The sequence below is a fragment of the Helianthus annuus genome, chromosome 15, assembly GCF_002127325.2.
Source record: "Helianthus annuus cultivar XRQ/B chromosome 15, HanXRQr2.0-SUNRISE, whole genome shotgun sequence".
In the NCBI taxonomy this organism is placed as follows: domain Eukaryota; kingdom Viridiplantae; phylum Streptophyta; class Magnoliopsida; order Asterales; family Asteraceae; genus Helianthus; species Helianthus annuus.
The window spans coordinates 43,117,129-43,142,276 of NC_035447.2; the positions used below are offsets into that span (position 1 = coordinate 43,117,129).

The 25,148-nt window shown below is 35.8% G+C and overlaps 4 protein-coding genes across 4 annotated transcripts; all 4 read right to left on the reverse strand.

Annotated features, from left to right (window-relative positions):
• Window positions 1-349: 349 nt before the first annotated feature.
• Window positions 350-1,028, reverse strand: LOC110909592 (coatomer subunit epsilon-2-like). Its single transcript, XM_022154465.2, has 2 exons — window positions 749-1,028; window positions 350-599 (listed from the first exon to the last, which is right to left on the reverse strand). Exons 1-2 carry the CDS (start codon window positions 911-913, stop codon window positions 474-476), a joined length of 291 nt encoding a protein of 96 aa, XP_022010157.1. The 5' UTR covers window positions 914-1,028; the 3' UTR covers window positions 350-473.
• A 492-nt stretch (window positions 1,029-1,520) lies between these two features.
• Window positions 1,521-3,109, reverse strand: LOC110909593 (probable zinc transporter 10). Its single transcript, XM_022154466.2, has 3 exons — window positions 2,510-3,109; window positions 2,253-2,402; window positions 1,521-1,942 (listed from the first exon to the last, which is right to left on the reverse strand). The coding sequence occupies exons 1-3, from the start codon at window positions 3,101-3,103 to the stop codon at window positions 1,637-1,639; spliced, it is 1,050 nt and encodes a 349-aa protein (XP_022010158.1). The 5' UTR covers window positions 3,104-3,109; the 3' UTR covers window positions 1,521-1,636.
• Window positions 3,110-14,161: 11,052 nt separating this feature from the next.
• Window positions 14,162-14,899, reverse strand: LOC110913594. The gene has a single exon (XM_022158417.1). The coding sequence runs from the start codon at window positions 14,897-14,899 to the stop codon at window positions 14,162-14,164; it is 738 nt and encodes a 245-aa protein (XP_022014109.1).
• Window positions 14,900-17,291: 2,392 nt separating this feature from the next.
• Window positions 17,292-18,188, reverse strand: LOC110913595. The gene has a single exon (XM_022158418.1). The coding sequence runs from the start codon at window positions 18,186-18,188 to the stop codon at window positions 17,292-17,294; it is 897 nt and encodes a 298-aa protein (XP_022014110.1).
• Window positions 18,189-25,148: the final 6,960 nt, after the last annotated feature.

Sequence of the window (25,148 nt, forward strand, 5' to 3'; positions counted from 1 at the left end):
TGTTAGTGTTTCGTTGTTGGTAACATGTTTATATGTTCATACAACTGAAGACCTGGATCCGTTAGTGGCTGCTATAGAGCAGTTGGCTATTGCCTATTGCCGACCATGACGCTGAAGATGCGCATGCCCATGCCAAAATTTGAGTTGGGTCTTCACAACCTCCTGTCACTTCATCATCATCGAATAAATTTAAACAATCGTCAACAACATGTGTTAAAATAGTCATTTCATTTTAAACTAATAAACCTGTTTATTTATCCCAAACACATGATCATTCGTGTAATTTACTCTTAGGTGCTGTTTGTTTTTGCAGACATAAACTGTCTGCAATCTGATTTCATCTGTTCTCATGTCTGCAACTGAAGATGTGGTCTGAAGCTCTGCAAACTGAAAAATATAAGACTGTTTGTTTTTATAAATTAATGATGTCTGCACAAACTTTGTTCGAATACTTTCCCCTCATCCCTTTCATTTTAAATCATAGCACACCAAACACTCTCTGCCTTCTCTCTATACTCCGACGACCGGAGCCATTTTTCGGGCCAGTAGGGCAACACATCCACATATCTAGCATCCATACCACTCACACATTCACAGATCTGAAAAAAACAAAAAACCTAAATCAAAAAATTAGAGATCAAGTCAAAGCTGTTTGTTGAATATCAAAAACAAAAATATTAGATCAAATCAAAGCAAATCAAATCAGCAATTACAACTGATGAACGATGAAATCAAATCAGTAACTTACTTGATAGCTTCCGAGAGCAATGTAGGATCTGTAAATGAGGCAATTGCGTTCGATCGCATCCTCTTTGGAGAGGTTTTGAACATCGCCGCTGTTGATTGCTGCTTGAAATGCTCCGAAGTAGAAGTTGTTTCTCAGTGCGAATAACAGATCTGGTGCTCCCGCCATTGTTAGGTTAGATCTAGGTCGGTGGTGTTAACAGACGTGGAGAGAAGATGATGCACGAGTTGTAGGAGATAAGTGATTTTCTTGTACCCTCTCACACACACACACACGCAAAATAGAGAAATAGAGAGAGTTCAGGAGATGGAGGGGAAGAGAGGAAGAAAAGGTTTTGTGAAGATGTTTGAAGAAAGGGTTACATAGCTTTTTTTTTAAGATGAAAAAAACCATTTTTAGATCTGTTAAAAAAAAGAAAACAAACAGTCTTCAAGGGTATGTCTGCGCGCCTGCAGACATCAGCTCCTTGAAGATGTTAATAATAAAAACCCAATGAGTTTATCATCATATATACTCTTTTCGAACGACAAACACATCCCCTCAAATCCGCCTACCAATTCGTGGGACTCAGACCTGCATTATGTTGATAAAGATAAGCACATCCTGCCACTAGGCTAAGAAGCCATTGGCTTATCATCAAATATATAGAAACCTATTTTAATTCGAATACTTAAAACTTAAAAGTTAAAACCGATCGACTATTACCAACATAAATCTTAAGACGTGAATCCAAACATTCATAAAAAGCAAAATTTATATTATTAATTGATTCAGATATAAGAATGCGTGTAATTATTTGTAGAGTAATCAAACTTATGGATGTTTATACAGTCAATTAAAAGGACAGACTTTTATGTATCTTGAATTGATGACATGGTGAAAGATCTAGGTTTAAGCCCATTTTGTCATCAAAGACATCCCACCGGCGCCAAGTAAGACGGCTGCATAAGACTTAATTTGAAGCTTAATGCTTCCCTGAAGCTTTGGACCCATGAAATCGGCAGCAAGAAGATCGACCAGTGCCATGTAGATAAGAAGTCCAGCTGATGAAGCGTTGAGTAAACCGACTGTGATTAATGAGCTTGGGCTATTCTCTTTGTATGTCTTCGACAACGCAATCCCAAGAGTGATCCCAAATGGAGTCGTTATTGAGAAGAAAAACGCCATTGCTGCTTTCTTCACAGTCTTGTATTCAGCCTGCCATTGCTTAAATATTTAGTTATATATGTAGTGATAGGGTGGGGTTCTAGAGTGAACACTAATGTATTTGCGAACTGAGTGAACAAATCCTGGCCATTGATCTACACACGTGTATGGCCAGGATCTCATCATCAAATCGTAAAATACACTAGTGTATTTCAACATCAAATCCTGGCCACTGATCTACACACATGTATGGCCAGGATTAGTTCACTCAGTTCGCAAGCTACACTAGTGTTCACTCTTGAAGCTAATCCTGTAGTGATATATATCAAATATATAAATATAAATATCATTTTTGTAAGACCTGAAGAATGCAACCACCAAGACCCATGCCTTCAAACATTTGATGGAAACAAAGAGCTGCCACCAATGGCTTTATTGTGCACACATCATTTGAAGCCCCAACTCCAAGTCCAATCACTATCGAGTGAACCACTATTCCAAGTTCAAGAACCTGATGATCAAATTTCAAGTTGTTTTAGTTCTTAAAACAATTGCGTCTTGTGGAAACATATAAAAATCATGTAAATTGTAAAATGTCAATGTTTATTTAAAACGTACCATGGCTACAACACGATAACGAAGAAGTTGTTGTCCTATTGCGCCCTTTTGGTGGCCATGATTGTGTCCATGAAAATGCATTGCACCACCACTTGCAGCCGCCATCTCCTGGTCTCTAGTAACTACTTCACCCCCTTCAGCCGCTATGGCGTTGTTCTTCGATGTATACATGCTTGTAGCCATCGAGTCAACTATGAGTGTGAAAATAGCTGATAACATAGCAACAAAGCCCGTGAATGGAAACTTATGCCACGGGTTATCAGCCAAGCAACTTGATGTCAACATGTCAAAAGAATCAGGCAACACATGCATAAATCCAGTAGCCAAAATGATGCCTGAAGCAAAAGCTTTGACAATCACAAAAAGACTACGGTCTGGGCTAAGGGCGGGGATGGAACGAGTGATTAGAGGTAGACATACCCCGATGATGCTTGTTATTAGGATAGCCGCTATACCAATGATCTTTAAGGGTAAAGCTTTGGATTTGTTATTACAAGGGTTGTTGGTTTCATCTTCACATTGTGCCAAGGCTTTGGTGCATAGAAATGCTATATAGATGATGAAAACTGAGAATAATTTTGAATTGAAAGCCATGTTACTTCAAGATTCTTGATATTTGTTTGCTGGGATGTGTTATGAGTGAAGCTCATGGTGGTTGCTATTTATACATATGTTCGTGGTATCATGTTTGTATATATTAAACATGGATATCCTATAGGCCCCAATGGAACTATTTTAAACATTTATATATTGTTACTTTGGAACGTTATTTGGTCAACTCTTAAGAGCATTTTCCACGACACTCTTTTTGTGTGTGTATATCTATTGTATATTTATATATTCTTAAAGTGAAAGGTCGGTGCGATCGACAAAAGACAAAATTGCCCTCCAGCGCTTCCCCCTTTGTTCTTCACGGTGTTTCATTCTTGGCTTTCAAATAATCAATTACATAATTGCAAACTGCGGCGACGATGACCTTCGATTTCGAGAAGGCGAAACAAGCGACGATAGAGCGATTGAAACAGTGATGGGAAGGGAGAGAGACTCGGTTGGGCGGATCGCGATGGAGGAGGTGGTCTATGGCAAGAGCAATTGTTCGTTGCTAACGGCGTCATCGGCTACAACATACAATCGTTCGAACGAATTTTCGTTTCAGGTTTGCAGGTTTTCTTAGTTTTTTTTTCTAGGGATTTTAGCGCTTCATTATGTTCATATGGATTCTTCATCAATTGAGATCAAGGTTCGTTTCTTCATGTTTTTTTTCGCTTTAGTTTTGCATCTGCATCTTTCTAATTTGCTCCAATCGTGCTATACTGCTATTATGTCTAACTTTATATTGCTGTCTTCTCTTTCTCTGTGTTTTGTGGTGTAACAAGTGAACTGAACTAAGTATAGAACTAATATGGAACTGACATTAGAATACTTTGGTATTTTAGGAATTAACCTTACATGAAGAGATAGTATGGTTGGTTGTGTGAGAATTGAAATGTTACTTTGTTGGAGCCATAAGAAAGATGGAAAAGAAGACAGAAGAGCCTTTGTCTAAAGTAACATGATAAATGAGGTTTAAAGAAAAAGATAAGGATGGGCATCGTTTATGCGGTATGATGTCTGGTAATTTGGGGATAACTAATTGTGACTTGATTGAACTTATGTGGTTTCAGTTGAGTTGAGTTGATCAGTGAATTCGAACACGAATTTTAATTAGGTTTTGTTGTTGTTTCGTGCAGGAACTGTATAAATCGCAACCAGGGATATGCGGCTCATGAGATTTGCAGAGTATTTGCTTCAGTCAACAGTTCTAAGTTTTCGTGGATGAAAACACTCAAGGTCAAGGAAGCTACTATTGAGAAAATAATAGATGTAAGAACTTTCTCTTTTAAGTTGTTCTAAAATTTTAATGTTTATGATCATGTATCACAGTTAGCTTTTGGATATTTATGTTTTTTTTTATGAATTACAAATATCGGTGGCCTTTGTAAACAAGTTGAAAACAGTGTAAAGCACTTTTTTAGTCTTTTAGTTGGAACTCCAAGTCGAAACATGATGGAGAATATCATTGACTCCATCCTCGGGTAGCGAAGTCGGCATCCGAACCCAAGCAAGCAGCATCTGAGTCCATACCTCCTTAGCCAAGGGGCACGAAACAAGAACATGCTCAATGTCTTCAACATCCATATTGTAGTTAGGACACAACAGCCAAGAATAGTGATTAGAATTTTTATTCTTTTGGGTTTGCCATGCGCCGTTATTTCGATTTAAATTCATGAATTTAAGTTTTTTCTTCTATTTTTTCAATGTGTTCTCTTAGATGTTCCCAACTTCAGGGCCTCGGTTTAATCGATCAAATATTTAAGGTTCGGTTTAGTCTTTAAGTACGTTTAGTCGATATGTTCAATATGCTCAATACCAATTACTAACTGATTTCAATTTGCTCCCAGGCCTGTGCTCGCAATTACTAACTGATTTCAATGTTGATATCAGTTAAGGGTAATGTTTGCAATGTTAAGTCGATGTTTGCTGTGAATAGTAGGGGCAATCACCTGGTTTGTTTTTGCAGGTTTGTTTTTAGTTTGTGCACCCCTATTGTTTGTTTTATTTTCTTCGGATATGTGTCTAATTTTACATCTTATTAAGTTGAAGCCCACATTAATTTCATTTGGAATCTACATTTCATAAACCACTGAGCAGTTTGTGAACTTGGAGGAGCAAGATATTTGTAGTTTATACTACATGTGTATGAACACATCTGTTAATAATGAAAACTGAAGATGTTGATGAGAACGGGTCAATTTGCAGGGTGAAAAGGAACACATTTACTTGCGTTACAGAATATGTAAATGCATGGAAGTAATTATGTATACATTTAAAATATATTGAGCCGGTTATGCTTTTGCGTTACAGAATATGTAAATGCATGGAACTAAAACTTGCTGACATTGCTATTTTTTGCATTGATGAGTTTGCCAAGATAGGTGTAAGAGATCAAGTAAGCAAATGATCTCACCTTTGGTACCTCAAATGATCTATGCAATAGTAGAATGTACCACTATCTAATGTCAATGTCATCTTTTAATATTTATTTTCGCCAATGCAAATGAACATGTATGCAACTTATAGTGGATCGCCATCTACATTCCATATGTACAAACACATGTTTTGTAACCTCCACCAACAAATTACACGCACTCTGGAAGTAGCAATATGCACATCTAAATTCCAACTATTCTCTACAAACGCATTACAAGCCGGTCGCCACCAACTGCAACACGCGGGGTAACCAGTGGCGAAGTATAGAAGGGGCGGGGAGGGGGCGCCCGATCCCCCGAACTTTTTACTCAGTAGTGTTATATATGTAGTTTTCGTATTGAAATTTTTTGGTATATACGTTTTCGACCCCCCCCCCTTCTATAGAAATATTTTGGTATATACGTTTTCGACCCCCCGTCATTCGGGTCAAGCTTCGCCACTGAGGGTACGATTCTATTCTATATACTCTTGAAGGACAAAGTCGGTGGAAACCCCACCGCCTTTGCCTCCCCTCCCGCATACTTTTACGATGTTGCAATTTTAGCCCCTTTACTTTGGTACCTTCAAAGTTTCATAAAATGGCAAATTTAGTCCATAAACTACTACTTCATTTTACAAATAGTTTGCTTTTAACACCCCAACTTTGTGGTAGTTTCCTTTTCAGCCCCAACTTTGTTATAGTTTCCTTCTTATCTCAAAACTTTATCAAATTTTATCTTTACCCTTTATTAGCCCTTAAGTTTTGGAAATGCAATTTTTAACCACTTAACTTTTTATGAATTTTGTAAATAGTACTTTGACCCCCTCGAGAGATTTTGGCTTGACGATATAAATTCGAGTTAGTCGGGTCACGTATAATAAGTTATGGTTGTACGATATAAATTCGATTTACGTTACGTTTTGATCCAATTGCAATGCAACTATAGCGTACATTGAGTTCAATCGGATACGCCAGAATGTGTGTTTTCATATGGTTAACATATCACATAACGCTTGGACTAATCCGTTCGATATTTACGAAGTACCCGCGCCGCAACGCGCGCGGGTCTTATCACTAGTTGTATACATATTTTCATTTTCAATATCTAAAAAACAATGAGCAGCGGTAATAGTTCTTGGATTCCACTGGTGGAAAAAGGCGATTTAGCTTTTTTTTTTTTTTTCTTTTTCTTTTTGCTTCAAAGTTACGATGTTGCCCCTGTTAAAAAAATACAGTTTTGCCATCGCTTTAGCTTTTGGAAATTACGATTTAACCTTAGCCAAAAAATACAATTTTGCCCCATATAAAAATTACAGAATTGTCATCGTTTTAGTTATTTTTTTAAATCCCCATTGGCCCGTGTATGATACGATTTTACCTCAGTTAAAAATTATGAATTTGCCCTTGTTCAAAGTTACGATTTTGCCCCTGGTTAAAATATAATAGTACTGACGTCGCTTTAGCTTTTGATAAATTACGATTTTAGCCCAGCCGAAAATTACAATTTTTCCCCTAGCTCAAAATATTGTCATTGTTTTAGTTTTTTTAGCAAAACTCTAGAAATGTTTTGTATTAATTGGTTGACTCGATTTAATATTTTTTCGTGCCAAGCGACTGTCTAACAATCGCTCATTAGTCCAGTCAAATTACAGTTTTGCCCTGACCTTACAGTCTTGCCATCGATTTAGTTTCTTTTTTTTTTTGTAGCAAAACTATGGTATTGTTTTTTTAATTGTTTGAAAAATATTCGGCCTAACGCCCCGCAACGTGGGCGAGACATCAACTAGTTATATATACATATATGAGTTAATTGCCAAAATCGTCCCTGAGGTTTGGGCATGTTTGCCATTTTCGTCCAAAACGACACTTTTATACCAAATTGCCCCCAACGTTTGTAACTTTTTGCTATTTTCATCCAAACCACTAACTTAGTTTATTTTTTCTATTAAGTTGAGAATATTTGGATGAAACTGGCAATATAAAACCACAGGGACGATTTTGGCAATTTACTCAAACTCTCTTAAATTTCTTTTATTTAATTAATTCTGTTACATATATAATAAAAAGAATATACATGCAATTTTTATATGAAAAAAAAAATAACTTTGTCACATAATTTTTATAAATTTTCATCCAACCACTAACTAAGTTAATTTTTCTATTAAGGTGAAGGATGTTTATAAACTAAGACAGAAATTAATTTCTAATTTTTTATATAGATCAGTTTTATAAAAATAAAATCTACTTAAATCTGTAAATTTTATAAAACGAAAATCCTGGTGACCTTATTGAAAAAGGTCAAATAAAAAAATCTTATCATATGTACCAAGTTTGTAATTCATCTTCTACTTTTTTAAATTCGCTCATAAGGAAAAACAGAAGCCGATGCCCCCCCCCCCTCTCAAACAACACAACGTATCGTTACCAAACCTTAAAATTACCCACCAAATTGTAATTATAATGCTATGAACCAAAAGCTTCTTTACTCAAGCCACTCATAATAAGTATTAGTTAGTTACCCTCATAATCTTAATTAAATAAATATTTTATTTCTACCAACATATTTCCTAGGTGCCCAACACATTTAAAAAATATGTAACGTTTTACAATTTTTTTCTATCTCTACAACTGATAAATACTAAAAGTTGTAATCGATTGTTATGTGTTGCACATCAATGACGTTTTCTTTTTATAAAACCGATTTATATAAAAAAGCTGTAAATTAATTTAAAACATCCTTCACCTTAACAGAAAAAATAAACTGAGTTAGTGATTTGGATGAAAGTTTATAAAAATTATGTGACAAAACTATTAATAGTTTTTTTCTAAAAACTTCATGTATATTTTTTTTATTATATATGTAACAAAAATAATTAAATAAAAGAAATTAGAAAGGGTTTGAGTAAATTGCCAAAATCGTCCCAGTGGTTTTATATTTGTCAGTTTCATCTAAATATACTCAACTTAACAGAAAAAATAAACTAAGTTAGTGGTTTGGATGAAAATGGCAAAAAGTTACAAACGTTAGGGGCAATTTGGTAGAAAAGTGTCATTTTGGACGAAAATGACAAACGTACCCAAACCTCAGGGATGATTTTGGCAATTAACTCTACATATATATACATATGAATTTGGTGGTACGATGAACAGTGATTATTATTTAGATATTTGTTTTAAATGTTTAATAATAATATATTATTATTTTTATAATTTATTTATTTATTTATTTATTCTATATTCTATACAAAGTGTGAGGAACAGTACATATATATTATTTTAAATATCGAATTTACAAATATGCCCTTAAGTGTGAAATTAGGGACAAACTAATTTATGATTTAGTCCTGCTTTAAAATTACGATTTTGCCATCGGTTTAAAATTACGCTTTTACCTCCGGTTCAAAATAAAATTATGCTTTTGCCCATCAGTGAGAAATTACACTTTTGTCCTCGGTTCAAAAATACGATTTTGCCCCCTTTAAATTTACAGTTTCGCCATTAGTTTTGTTTTCTTCCTCTCAGGTAAGTTACGATTTTGCCCTAAATTTAAATTTACACTTTAGTCATCGGTTTTGTTTGCTTTCCCAGTCAAATTACGATTTTGACCCGCTTTAAAATTATGATTTTGCCATCAGTTTAAAATTTCGTTTTTACCTGCAATTCAAAATAAAATTATGCTTTTGCTCCTAGTGAAAAATTACAAATTTGCACTCGGTTCAAATTTACGATTTTGCCCCGTTTAAATTTAAAGTTTTGTCATTAGTTTTGTTTTCTTCCTCACAAGTACGATTTTGCCCCCAGTGTAGAACTAGAGACACAAGATGGGGGGGGGGGCATAGTGCGAGGCAACTGCCTGGAACTCCCCCATTGACCCAATCAATTTACGATTTTATCCCCGCTTTAAAATTACGATTTTGCCATTAGTCAAAATTACGTTTTACCTACGGTTCAAAATAAAATTATGCTTTTGCCCACAACTAAAAATTACAACTTTGCCTACGGTTCAAAATTACGATTTTGCCCCATTTAGATTTCCAGTTTTGCAATGAGTTTTATTTTTCTCCTTCCAGCCAAATTACGATTTTGCCATCAATTTAAATTTACATTTTTGCAATCGTTTTCCTTTGCTTTGTTGTTTCTTTTCTTTTTTTCTCCTTTTCCGCTTTATGTATATATTATAGTTATTATTGCGCGGAACTATTAAGAAAAACTTTCGCAATTCAGTTAGTTGTGTTGTATGAACATTCAAATATAGTGAATGTCTCGGGTTCGATGCCCTTCATGGGAAAAGAATTTTTTTATTACCTGCTGCTAAATAAAAGTTTGAGTATCTATTATTCTTAATAATATTTTCCGTGATTTATTCCTTCTTTTTTTCACTTTTACATTGTTTTCTCTGCTTCTAAATTTGTAATTTTGATAACCAACCGGTATGATACCAGTGTTTAAGGATAAAACACCGGTAAGTAACGATCTGAACGGGTATCGTGCTTATCCCGTTACAAAACAAAACGAATCGATAACGTTCAAATTCCCTGTCGCGAAGCGCGAGGAATTTCACTAGTTATTATTATTATTATTATTATTATTATTATACATATGATTTTGAACTTAGGATGAATAGTAACTTAATAATATTTTATTCTTTTTCTTTCTAATAATACTTGAAATGTTATACCATAGTTTTCTTTTTCATTCTATTGACTATCGTATTATGTTTGAAATACATTTTTAACCCATTTTTTACCAATTTGTATTTTATTCAATGACTTGCCTTCGTTAGTTAAAAAAAAACTAAATATGTAGTGTTTGTTTTTATAAATTTTATTCAAAACGAGTTGTGTTCGAAATCAAGTATTTTTTTTTTTTTTTTTTTGTATCAAAGGCTTGATCAAGTGTCGGTGTCATAATGGTAACATGATGAATAAAACAAATACTGACAAGGTCGATACCAATATCGGTATTATAGGAACCAATATCGGTATATACTTTAAAACTACACTTTTAACCCAGTTAGTTTTTATTTAATTTGATTTTCCTTCAATAACTCGCGTTCATTGTCTTTTTGTAAAGCTGAATACATGACTAAGTTTAATATATTTTTTTCACCGTTGTTGCATAAACTTTCTTGAAAAAAAAGTTTTATTCAAAATAGTATTGTGATGAACTACCGGTATTCGTTCTTAATTTAAAAGGAGTACAGACATATCTTGACTTTAAACCGAGTGCAAGTCATATACTGATACGAATCGTTACCACCCCGAATCCCCTGCGTAACGAATCAAACCAATACGGTTGACTTCTCGCCACATAGTGCGGGCAAATCCCGCTAGTTATCTATATTAATTAGAAGTTCTAATGATCAGTAACATTTTAGTCTATTTTATTATTATTTGACATTAGTTTTTTATTATATTTATTATTAGTATATTGTTATAACTAATTGTTATAATAATTAATTTATTTTATCCCTTTACTATATATATTATACCCTTCTAACCCGTTTAACTTTTTAATAATTTGATTTTTCTCTTATTACATGCATTCTTTTGCTTAAGAAAAACTAAATACGAAGTTGTGTTTGGTTTTTTCTCAACATTTCTATATAATTTTATTAAAAACGCGGTTGTGTTTGAAATATAGGTTTTTTTGGTATCATGTGCTATATCAAGGGTCGGTGTCACAACGGTTCCATGATGAACGGAACCAACACCGACCGAACCACGTCAATACCAGTATTAGTATTATCGGAACCAATATCATTGTATACTTACAAAAATATACGCTTTTCGCCCATCTGTTTTTATTTAGTTTGATTTCCATCCGATATCTTGCGTCCAATATCTTTTTTATAAAGTAGAATACAATACTGTGTATAAAAAAATCTTGCCACCAAAACCGACAATGACATCGGTATTGCTTTAGTTATTATGGGAACTGACACCTGTATTCGTTTTTTATGATTTTCAATGTAAAACACATTATTTTGAACATATCATGACTTTAAACAAAGTGTCGGTACCATAACGAATTGAACAAAACTGACGGAATTCCCACCGCATCGCGCGGGCAAATCCACCTAGTGGTTAATTAATTTGTAATTTTTGAACTAAAAATAAGTGACATGTTAAACTTTTTTTTTGGGGAAATTATGAAAATGTTGGTTGATCAAGAGGGTTTTCAATTTTGTCACTCCCCTGCTTCCTTGGAAGGACCACTGAGCATGGGATGAGTCGGCGTATCATGTTGAAGAGTCCATGTATCACGCTTCTTCGGAAGAGTTCACCGACGCTTCGGAAGAGTCCACCGACGCTTCAGAAGAGTCACCGACTCATCCCATAAAACATGTGGGACACGTGTCAGCTTCTAGGGACATGGACGTATCAACATAACATGCAAACTCTTCCGAAGCTCAGTGATCCTTCCAAGGAGTTGGTCAACTAACAATTTGGTAATTTTTCCCTTTTTTTGTTTGTTATTTTTTGGTGATGACTGTTGCCTGTCATATAGATACATAACATATAGAAAACTAATATTAGATAACTATGCAAGATATAGGTTTTGTAATTATAATTTATCACATAGTAACTGACTAACTGGTAAATTTGAACCTAGGCTGCAACCAGCATTAATTGGATAAATATTAAAAATACACATGCATTAAATATAAGATTAAATTACATTATATATATTAATAGAAAGAGCTGATGAATAGTGTTTCACTCTTTCTTAATATTGATTTTTTCTAATGTTTTATATTATATTGGTTCATTAAATAATTTGATTTTAAACATATTTTTATATAACTTTTAACATATTATTAAAGCATCCGTTATCAAACAGGAAACCATAAAAATTAATGTATACTGGTTTTGGTGTTGTTTGGTTCAGTTTGCTACAATATGGTAGCAATACGGTGTCAGTTTATCGAAAGCAATGAATAGTGTTTCACTCTTTCTTAATATTGATTTTTTCTAATGTTTTATATTATATTGGTTCATTAAATAATTTGATTTTAAACATATTTTTATATAACTTTTAACATATTATTAAAGCATCCGTTATCAAACAGGAAACCATAAAAATTAATGTATACTGGTTTTGGTGTTGTTTGGTTCAGTTTGCTACAATATGGTAGCAATACGGTGTCAGTTTATCGAAAGCAAAAACAATAAAAATAAAACCGGTACAGATACAGAAATTTGTCAATCGGTTTCCATTTGGTTTGATAGTGGCACGAAGGACCATGAATAGTAAATAAATTTTTAAGTATTTGTTTTAGTTTTGTTAATAGTATTTTACTTTATATTTAATAAGATACTTTTGCTAATAATTAACTTGCGTATGTTAAATTTTAAAAAATGATCCAAAGACGTAACTATGTTTGATTTTTTCCAATATCCCGATATAAATCTTATTGAAAATGGATGTTGCGCCGCTACCATGCCGAACGGAAAATCAGCTGAATAACATCGGTACCGATATTCATTTTTATGGTTTTTGGTCAATCTTATTGAAATGGATACCGTGTGCTACCGTACCGAACATAAAATTGACCAAACAACATCAGTATTGGTACCGATATGCACTTTTATGATTTTTAGTTTCGATAAACTAACACCATATCACCACTGTACTGCACTGTACCGAGCCAAACCAAACAACATCGGTAGCAGTACCCGTATTCTTTTTTATGGTTTTGGTTTTGATAATATTTCATTTATACAACTCCGTCAGCAAAACAATACCGATACTGCGATCAACTGAACCTATATCATCCAAACAACATCGATACCGGTACCATGTTTGTTTGTTTTTTTTTTTCGATCGATGTAAAACATGTGATAATTGCTATACTGAATGTTTGTATTGTACTGGTACAAAAACAAACCAAATTGATATCGGCTGAAATGCCGCCGCGAAGCGCGGTTCAAATCAACTAGTTACATATAAAAACAAAATTGAAGAGGATAAATAGATTGAGATGTAGGATGATATTGAGGTCAAGTCAAAGTGGGTTGAATGCAGCAACTCTTCTTGTCATGTGCCAGTTTCGTCAGTCCATGTGTGGCCTGGGTTCGATGTCCACTCCACGTACGTTGCGATATCAGATAACAACATATATATTTAAGTAATAAGACCATCCGGTGTACTGCGTGAGATGGCTCGATGCTCATGTGATGTGTGGCTCGTGTATGCCCAACTCGCCGGCTATGCGTGAACAACTCTACGTAAACGCTTTGTCAGCTAATGAACTCCTTTTGTGTTATGTTAAGATTTCCAACATGTATGTAACAAACATCTAATCTTTTGGGCTTCTTATCTGCAACATCTAATCATGAAAACATGTAACCATCTTTTGTATGTATCCAATAGCACTCTTAGAACGTTTGTATTTGCAAACCTAAAAAAAAAAAAAGAACTGTTGTTCGTAGTAAAGCGTGGGCTTATTTTAATATATACTACTACATAATTCATTTTAGATAGACAAAATTGTAAATTCATTGTATATGTTAAGACAAATTTAAGATGAGACATTAATTCGATCCAACTACCAACTTAATTTTTTTTGGTGTAAAAACCCAAAAGTATAGTACAGAAGCAAACGAAAATCAAAACAAAGACACCCACCGACTACACCACTATTTCACTATGTCTCGCATGTTAAAATCCACCCATCTCTCCCACACTATATCTTGAAACTTCGATCTACTTTTTAACCAAATGAAACTATCTGCCATTGTTGATTCAACTATGCTATTTCCAGATCGGGTGTTACCTTCGAACTCTTTTTCATTCCGAGCCTTCCATATGTTCCACATGGTTGTTTGAAACACTGCATTGATGACTCTCTTCCACTCCTTTGATCCTGGAAGATCGTTAACATACTCTAAGGTATCCCTACATTCACGGAATTCGGTTGATCTTGGTAGCTTTAGCCAAACAACTATGTTTCTCCATATTGATTTTGATAAGCTGTAACCGCAAATAACATGGTCAGCGGTTTCCTCATATGCCTCACATCTTGAACATAAGTGGTTGTTAATTGGAATCCTTCGCTTGATTAGTTCCTTCTTAGCCGGAATCCTCTCGATCGATGCTCTCCACGTAAAATAATTTACTTTCGGCGGTACCCACATATTCCAATATTTCCATTCCTCCTCCGATCCAGCTCTATCCTGTCTTGCTATTTGATTTCTAATGGCCGCGACTGTGAACTCTCCTTTATCGCTAGTCTTCCACTTCCACTTATCTTCTCCTGATTTAAACTTCACCTTATTGAGTTGATGTAGCATAGCTGTCCATTGTGTCCATTCCGCATCTGAGTTTGGCGGTCTTGCCCAACATAAGTTCCATTGATTCTCGTTCTCCAGCTTCATAACGCAATCAACCGCTTTTACTTGTTTGTTTCTAGCAATCTTGAACAATTCTAGAAATCTTTCTTTAAAAATTTTGCCGTCGCACCAGTTGTCGCATCAAAACTTCACTGTGTTCCCTGTGCCTACTTCCGCTGTGATTTCGTCTGAAGCCGATATCCCAATTCTTCCAAGCTCTTTACCTGCAGCGACTATATCTTTCCATATACCTGCAAATTTGTTGTTAATCGGAATTCCACTTATCTTCTCCTGATTTAAACTTCACCTTATTGAGTTGATGTAGCATAGCTGTCCATTGTGTCCATTCCGCATCTGAGTTTGGCGGTCTTGCCCAACATAAGTTCCATTGATTCTCGTTCTCCAGCTTCATAACGCAATCAACCGCTTTTACTTGTTTGTTTCTAGCAATCTTGAACAATTCTAGAAATCTTTCTTTAAAAATTTTGCCGTCGCACCAGTTGTCGCATCAAAACTTCACTGTGTTCCCTGTGCCTACTTCCGCTGTGATTTCGTCTGAAGCCGATATCCCAATTCTTCCAAGCTCTTTACCTGCAGCGACTATATCTTTCCATATACCTGCAAATTTGTTGTTAATCGGAATTATTTTATAACTTCTATTGTTTTCATGAATTGCTTTTATCACTTTCGCCCACAGCTCCCCCGGTTTCGTTTTGTATTTCCACCACCACTTTATCATCAGAGCAAGGTTTGTACTTCTCAAGTCTCCTAGCCCAAATCCGCCTTGTTGTCTCGATCTTATTAACTTCCCCCAAGCTATCCATCGTATTTTGTATTTTCCAGCTTTCCAGCGCCATATAAAATCCCTGCGTATCTTGTCTAAAGCTTTTATTACCTTTTTTGGTGCTAGATACATAGAGAAAAAATAATTCGGGATGGCCCCTGTCACCGCTTTTGCTAAAACCATCCTTCCAGCAAACGATATACAATTCGCTTTCCATGCCGATAGTTTGCTGTTGAACTTATCCAATGCCATCTTCCAGTACTTTTCTCTTTTCATATTTGCACCGATCGTTAGACCGAGGAATTTAAACGACATTGATCCCATCATGCATTTTAGACTTCCTGCCATATTTTCAATCTCTGTGGCTTCCACTCCTATTCCGTACAAGCTTGACTTATTCAAATTCACTTTTAAGCCTGAAACCAATGAAAAACATCTTAAAATTCGGTTAAGATTTTGTATGTTTGTTTCGGATCATTCCCCCATGAATATCACATCATCTGCGTAACATAGATGTGTAATACTCGGGCCCTCATTTGGGGTATGATGCCTTTGAATACGCCTCTCTTTATCGCCCTCTTCATGATTACATCTAATGCCTCCATTGCAAAAGGATGAATAGGAATGGTGTTAGCGGATCTCCTTGTCGTAGCCCACGTTGTAAATTAAATTCTGACGTAGGCAACCCACTGACAAGAACCGATGCCCAACTTGACTTCAAGCATGCGCCAACCCATTTCGTCCAACGACTTGGGAATCCCATTACTTTCAAAATTGATAGGAGGAATTTCCAATTCACCGAGTCATATGCTTTCTCAAAGTCTACTTTGAAAATAAACATCTTCTTCTTGCTTTTCTTTGCCCACGAAATGACCTCACTTGTTATTAGTGGTCCATCGAATATAGATCTTCCTTCTACGAACGTTGTTTGCACCGAAGCCACAATACTAGGAATTGCCTTTTTGAGACTTTAGCAATGATTTTGTATATCACACTGATCAAAGAGATTGGCCTGAATTCCTCTACTGATATCGGATCTCTTACTTTAGGAATTAACGCAATAAACGATGCGTTACATCCTCGTTCAATGAATGCTCTCTCGTAGAAGTCGTTTAAGACATCTCTAAATTTATGTTCAAGTTGATCCCAAAATCTTTTAATGAACTTAAAAGTGAATCCATCAGGACCCGGGGCCCTATCACTGCCACACGCCCATACTGCATTCTTTATTTCTACTTTTGTGAACCGTTCAGTTAGAGCCGCCGCATGTTCCTTTGTGATGTATTTAAAACCTCTACCGTCAAGGGAAGGCCTGTGTTTGATTGGCTCCGAAAATCTGACCATAAATCTTGCTTTAACTTCCTCCTTAATTGCCTTCGGGTCCGTTACCATAATGTCGTTAACCATCATAGTGCTAATGCGATTCCTTGCTTTTCTGCAATTTATAAGTCTGTGGAAGAAGTTAGAATTCTCGTCCCCTAATTTCGCCCACTTGAGTTTTGCTTTTTGTTTAAAGTCCTTTAGTTTCTTCCTCTCGTAATTCTTTATTTTCCATTTTCCAATTATTCTTCTTTCCTTCTCCGTTTCCGTAAGTCTCCGTGTTTCCGTCGTCTTTTCTATCCTTTCCACCTCTTTAGTTGCGTCTTGTACTTCCTATTCCTCCTGTGTTTTCGCTAACCTCCTCCATTCTTTTATTCCAATTTTGAGATTCTTTAATATGTTTGCCAACTCTTTCATACCATTACCCCCATTTATTGACTCCTCCATGACTTTCTTTATCACTTCACCTATACCATCTTCTTCCAGCCAGCTATTATAGAATCTAAATGGGATTGTTCCAAAATCAGCACTCTTAGAAGATAGTAGGAGTGGACTATGGTTCGAAACATGTTTTGTTAATTCTTCAAACCAAGCTATAGGCCATTTGTTCATAAAACCATCACACATGAGAATCCTATCTATTTTACTAAGACTTGATCCATCATCAGACATGTATGTGAATTTATATCCACTCATCTGATATTCAACTAACCCTGCTTCGGCTATGAAGTTGTTGAAGATCATTGCACCTTGGTTATCAAATCTTGAGTTCAACCTCTCTTGTTCCTCTCTAACTTCATTAAAATCGTCTGCCATGATCCATACTCCTTCACTTGATGATTCCTTGATTAACTTTAGATCTTCCCACAACGATCGTCTTCTCATAAAATCACAAGGAGCGTATACATTGACAATATTAATGTACATATTACTACCGGCCAAAGTCCCACTAGTTAGTAAGAACGAATCATGTTTGACTACTCTTTGTTTTGAGAACATCCCTAGATCCCAGACTGAAATCAATCCCCCTGGCCTTCCTCTAGCATCCACTAATTCCCATTCCATATCCGCTTTTCCCCAGTATCTTCCGACCGTTATTGGATCAACGTTAGAGACTTGAACTTCTTGTATACAAAAAAACGAAATTTTATTTTCCTTAACTAAATTACTTATCCACTTCGGCTTCTCCACACCCCCAATTCCTCTTATATTTACCGCCAAATAATTCATGGTCCACTATTAGAGTCCAATTCCTCCCTCACCGCTCTTAGAACTTCCTGTCTGCTGTTTGAAACCCTTATACACCAATCTTCTTGCTTATCGCTATCGTGGCCTTTGCTCCTCATGCATGTCCTTCTTTATTTAAATCAAAGGTTAAGTCTATTGTATCTAGAGCATCGTCATTCATTGACTGCCCAACAGCTAATACACCCCCTTAGTTCTGATCCTCTTATTTACTTAGCTTCCTTGTCTTGTAAACGTGAATGACATGCACCCTTTTTTCCTTTTTATTCACAGCCTGCGTTTTACCCCAAATTATTTCGTTTAAATTGAATGGATCATCATCCATCTCATCTTCATTCCCCGTTTTACTAGAATTGGGCCTATTCCCCTTAATCAGCCCATCACTACCTTTTTCAGGCCCTCTTCCTACATTGCCGTTATTTTCCTTTGGTCCGGACTAAAAAGTGAATGGTCCAATGTCCCTACCTATACTTACATTAAAATCAAATCCTTCATTTTGTCTCGTACTTTGTGTTTCTTGCGGCGTTTCTCTTCCCAAACACTCTGCCAATATTTCTCTCCAGTTCCCAAAAAAATCAGTTGCGTTTCCTCGTTTCCCGTTGTCCCCACCTGTCGTGCTACTTTCCTGTCCATTCGGCTTCCCCGATTTGTCTGCACCTATTCCACCTCAATGACCTCATCTTCTTCTTCGTTGTCTACCTGTGTCGGTATTTGTTCCTCCTCCTCCTCCTCCTCCTCATTTGTTGAAGAATTGTCGCCTGGAGTGTTAATGAAAACAATATCGTCTTCAACAAACTTTGGTGCCCAGTTGCCTGACACCTCTGATAACTAACACTTGAACACAAAAGATTTATGCCTCATTACGATCTCGGTGTTGATAACTTGCTCTGTTTTTACTATTACACCAATATGGGCACTTGTCAGATTACTATCTTCTATGCTAACATCCGCTCTTTGATCACCTTACCCAATCTCTCCCCGACCCTGTTGAATGTATCCTTATTCCTTAGACTAATCGGGATCCCACATACTCTAACCCATGCCAGTCTCTCATACCAATTCTTATCATTCTTCCATTTTTTAATGTTTGTGAAGTGTTCCTCACACTTTTGCTTATACATTGTCAGGATTTCATCGGTAACCATTTGCAACCCCAACGTAACCAGAATCCTCATGCCACCTGCATATGTTACCTCCATTGTATGTGAACATACCTTACTTAGTAGAATTTTTGACCTGCACAGTGCTTCCATAGATTTCGCCTCCATACTAATCGTTCTCTTGCTCCATTCTTCTGTTTTTTCTTCATAGTTATCCGGCTGAACCAACATTTCCCCCCATGTATTCTCCTTGTTTCCTCTCAATGCATCCAAGTATGACTTTCCTCCTCCTACCCTGCCTTGAGTTCCATCTTGTATACTTCCTTCCTCCTGTCTTCTTGTTCGCTCATTATCTGGCTTTAGTATTGTTTTATTCACCGGCCATTTTTCCATGCCCCTTTTTTCTGACTATTTGTTTCATTCTCTTCCTCCCTCTCAATTTTTGACACATTTGCTATAACCTTTCTGTCTCCAATCCAAATATTGTTTAGGGCAACCAGTTTGACAAGGTCCCGGTACTTGTTAAACCTTACAAAGGAAAATCTCTTCCCTTTTAAATCTCTTTTGAACCGTAGAAAAATGTCAGTGACGTTACCACAACGCATGCATTCCAGCCATATCTCTTTCCTGGACACACCTTCGGGCAAATTTGCTAGAAAGATTGTGGTGCTAGGCTCTTCATCGATCTTCCCTACTCCTTTCTTGTTTCTCAGCTTTTCCCATTCTTCATCTTCCTTTGATTTGTCTCTAACTTCCGGCGGCTTCTCTTTGATCTTCCACCGCCGTGTCTCTTGCCCTCCCCTCCCCTCCCTCTCCTCTCCATAGTTACGAAGAACTATCCGAAGGAAAACACAGTCCCAGTAGGCGAATGGAATCGTTGGAAAATCAAGATAGTGTGAAAGGTAAAATCAGAGCCACAACCAATATGTGACTCAAGTCAAACCTCGCACTCTATCCCGATATCCTCCTCTTCGTCGAGCCACCAGCGATTTGTTTCTGGCACACTCAGATTCTGTGGTGATGAGACCAATCCCGGACGGCGAATGGGAGATTCGAAAGATCGGGTTAGGGTTAGAGGTCAAGCTAGGTAACAAGCGACCTCGAACGCTAACACAAAATTTCGCCTCTCTGTCGAGCCTCCGGCGACGTTTGGTTTCCTAGAGAGAGTTTTTCGACTTGAAAAATTTTATCGTAACTACCAACCTAATGGATTGAGATTTAATAAAATTGGGCTATACTAACTTAAAACACATTTCATTAGGGCAAAATTGTCATTTCCAAATGCATTTAAGATACATTAGACGTTGATGAGTTATAATAAACTAAACATAAGATCGAAAACGAACGGAAGATTTATTTATATGTTGTGTAATTGCAAACTTGAATTAAAGTTTTGAAGAGTTGTAAATTCAAGTCAAGGTTTACACAGGTTAGGGGTAACCCGTGACAATGGTTCAACGAACCGATACTCCTCCTCACTAGGCCATCATGACTAATGATATCGCAACTGTGACAACCCACAACTTCACAGGTCAAATCCATACGCTTTTAAACTTATCATGATAATTTAATTCACACACATTAGACTTAATTTCAATAAATTAGGTCACATGGAGTCTAGCGTAGCCCCCGTTACGTGCATAGAGTTTGCATTTTTAGATATTGATAGATGTCGTGTCGATTAACGATGTTATTTGAAGAGATAGATGTAGGATCGTTTGCACGACCAAACGAGTCGTTCGGAAGAGCTCCCAATCAATACGAGAGGCGGAAACAAACGTATTGATGTTGAATCAGCTTGATATACAAACATAATCACTTTTAATGTCTTGTATATTGATATAACAGCTTTTTACAGTCAGAAGACACCTCGGCAGCACTTCGGTACCAGAATCAGAACTCTTACAAACGAAATAACAAGGTAGCTATTTATAGAGGATCCATTCCGCACGAGATGGGCTTCACACGAAATGGCCAGAGCCATTTCATGCGAAATGTTCACACATCCATTTCGTGTGAAATGGACAGTCCTACATGATTCTCAGTTTTTCTCGTATAACGTGCCCTGATCTATCATACTATTTACAAGACTCGATACAAGACGAAGTCGACAGACATATGCACCAACAAACTCCCCCTTGGATGTTGACGAAGTCTTTAGTGTCGAGTCTTCAAAGTCTTCAGTCTTGATCAGTCTTCTCGTGCTTTCCAAAGTATCTTCCTCCTGAGCTCTGATACCACTTATAGGATTGTTTGCACGACCAAACGAGTCGTTCAGAAGAGTTCTCGATCAATACGAGAGGCGGAAACAAACGTATTGATGTTGAATCAGCTTGATATACACACAGAATCACTTTTAATGTCTTGTATATTGATATAACAGCTTTTTACAGTCAGAAGACACCTCGGCAGCACTTCGGTACCGGAATCTGAACTCTTACAAACGAAATGACAAGGCAGCTATTTATAGAGGATCCATTCCGCACGAGATGGGCTTCACACGAAATGGCCAGAGCCATTTCATGCGAAATGACCACACATCCATTTCGTGCGAAATGGACACTCCTACATGATTCTCAGTTTTTCTCGTATAACGTGCCCTGATCTATCATACTATTTACAAGACTCGATACAAGACGAAGTCGACAGACATATGCACCAACAATACATTTCCAACTCCTTGTTACCGCTAAGGTACAATCCCTTTGGTCAGCGTTGGTTTTTATAATAAGGCTATAGGGTGTGCTCATGACCCTCATGGTCATCATGACCTTCCACATTAGCGTCATGTCAGCCACTTCTAATTCATCATCCAAAACCATTACCCTAAGGGTGTAGTCATTACCCAAACTACTATTATCTTATTTTAATTTATTTTTGTGAAAAGGAAATATTAAAAAGGAAATAAAACCCATGGTGGTCATGAATTAATCCATGTCAATCATGGTGGATAAGGCAAGTAAGGTGGTGTATCAATCTACGTGTCGATTAATGACCCAACCCATACCCCCACACCCTTCAGCCTAAGGCCATCCGTAGTCATAAAGCCACTTTATGGGCGTTATGCGACACGTGTCGTGCCACGCCACACAGGGGCTCTATGGGATGTTATGTCACTAGAGCCCGTAGTCATAAAGCTCCTACCTCATCATTACTTAATTAATTAATTTTCAATTTTTTAATTAATTTCTAACTTTTTAAAATTAAATCCATTCCATCAAATAAAAAAACATTACAACAAAATAAATAAAGGCATTAAAATAAAATTAAAAAAATATTATACATTTATTCTTTGTCTTCATCATCGTTCTCTCCTTCTTGCTCTTCGTTTTCTTCAGCATCCAAACCTATGTCTTCCTAGAAAAAAGATGGCAAGACCGTAATTTTAAGCTCGGGGCAAAGTTGTAATTTGTTAGGACTATTGAGCAAGTGTTAGGCACCTATTTGATATGGAAAAAAATTAAATCGAGTCAACCAATTAAAACAAAACACTTATATAGTTTTACTAAAAAACTCAAACGATGGCAATATTGTAATTTTGAGCTAAGGGAAAAGTGTAACTTTTTTAATGGGTAAAATCGTAATTTGTCAAAAGCTAAAGCGATGGCAATACTGTAATTTTTAACCAGTTGCAAAATCGTAAATCAGAACAGGGGTAAATTTGTAATTTTTAATAGAGGCAAATTCGTAATTTTTAATTGTGGATAAAATTGTATCATACACGGGCCAATGGGGATTAAAAAAAACAAAACGATGACAATTCAGTAATTTTTAACTGGTGACGAAATTGTAATTTTTAACTTAGATAAAATCATAATTTGTCAAAAGTTAAAACGATTACAATACTGTAATTTTTAATAGGGGTAAAATCGTAAGTTTAACCAGAGACGAATTTCATAATTTTAAATTGGGGTAAAACTCTAATATATACCTTGACAACTGGGGAGTGGCAGCCAGCTCTTTCCCCATCTCCTTTTGGTATATATAAAATAATAATTTACGTAACTGAACGTATTGTTTCATTGCATGACCGCTTCATTTTCTTAATTAAGCCACACTTTTACAAGTGAATTCTAAGCGTTGTAATGTAATTTAATTGTATAAGTGGATAATATACAAATACCGTTGGCGAGAGTACGGCAAGCTCCGTGCTGGGTAGATGTACTATCTATTGAAAACAACAACCACCATACCCAGTATAGCAGACTCTTGGTAGGGTCTGGAGAAGGTGGGATGTATGCAAACCTTTCCTCTATTCAAGAATAGAGAGACTGTTTCCTAAGAGACCCCCGGCTCCAAAACAATCAACAGACAGATAGACGAAAAACGGGTAAGTAAATCACGTAGCAGTAGGCAGATAAGTCATCAGTAAAAAATATATATGCAAATATACAAGAAAATCATCATATGTTGGTCTACCTAAAGTGTAAAAGAATCTAACCACCCCTCCGCACATATAAGACTCGTCTATTTTCTCCACGAATTACTATCTATTGAAAGTCTACCCTAAATTATCTGACTATAAAATATAAATGGAAGTCTGGAAAACGACGACCTTTAATATCTTTACATGAATTATCCATGTAAAGAACAAACTAATTTATAACTATCTCAAAGTTGGTGGGTTTCTACGGCTTTGCCTCCTCCCCCTTAAAGTTTTATAAAATTGCAATGTAAGTCCGTTACTTTTAATAACCTTAAAGTTTTAGAAAATAATAATTTTAGTCCCTAAACTACTCTTTTATTTTACAAGTTTTGTAAATTAATTCCTTAGATTTTTAATATTCCAATTTTACCCTTATACTATATATAATATACGTTTTTAACTTATTATTTTCTTCAATAACTTTCATTCACTAATTTCGTTTTTAAAGAACTAATTTGTTGCTAAGATCCTTGAGTTTCTAAGTTTCAAGTTTACCCCTTTCGTTCATTTACTTTAAAAAAATAAATATTTTTATTTACGTGTGGGTATTAATTTAAGTTGGTTTACGTTTAGACTTAAACATTTTTAGTTTCTAAGTTTCGAGCTTACCCCTTTTGTTCCTTTACTTTAAAGAATTAATATTTTTTATGTATGTGTTGGTATAAATTCGAGTTGGTTTATGTTAGATGTAAAACTTTTTTTGGAAACGAGCCAACTCAAATATAATACGTTTCCGTATTTATTTTATGTATACAGTTGGTGTACGTTTTGACGTAAATTAAGTTCCAGCCCAAGCGGGGTTAAATATAATACGTTATCATTTGACGATATATACTCGAGTTACTCTATGTTTCAACCTCACGTGACGAAAGACAAGTAAAATTACAATTATATTATTATTATATATCAATGCTAAAGACCAAAGTTGTTGACGTTTACACCTCCCAACTTTGGTCCTTTCACTTTACAAAACACTTATGGTTACCTGTGAATGTGTTTTCTTTTTTCCTTTTCCTTTTGTGGTTTCTATTCACGCTTTATGTTTCTTTGGTGCTTTACGTTATAATGGTACGACATAAATTCGATTTACATTACGTTTTGATTCAACCGCAATTCTTATATAGGTTACACGGGGTTGAACCGAGTACGTTGAAACATATGTTAACATATGATATAACGCTTGGATTATCTATTTGATGTTTGCAACGGCCCGTAACGTATTGCCCGTGGGTCATATTACTAGTTTATGAATAATATTCATATTTCTGTTAATACATTGAAAATACAAAAGTATTCGGTATATTAAACGCTTTTTTTTAATATCCAACAACATGTAAAAAAAAATAATTAGAAGTTAGTTACTTTAAAACATATCTAGGAAATCAATTTATAAACGTTTGTATGTGTAGAAATGTCACC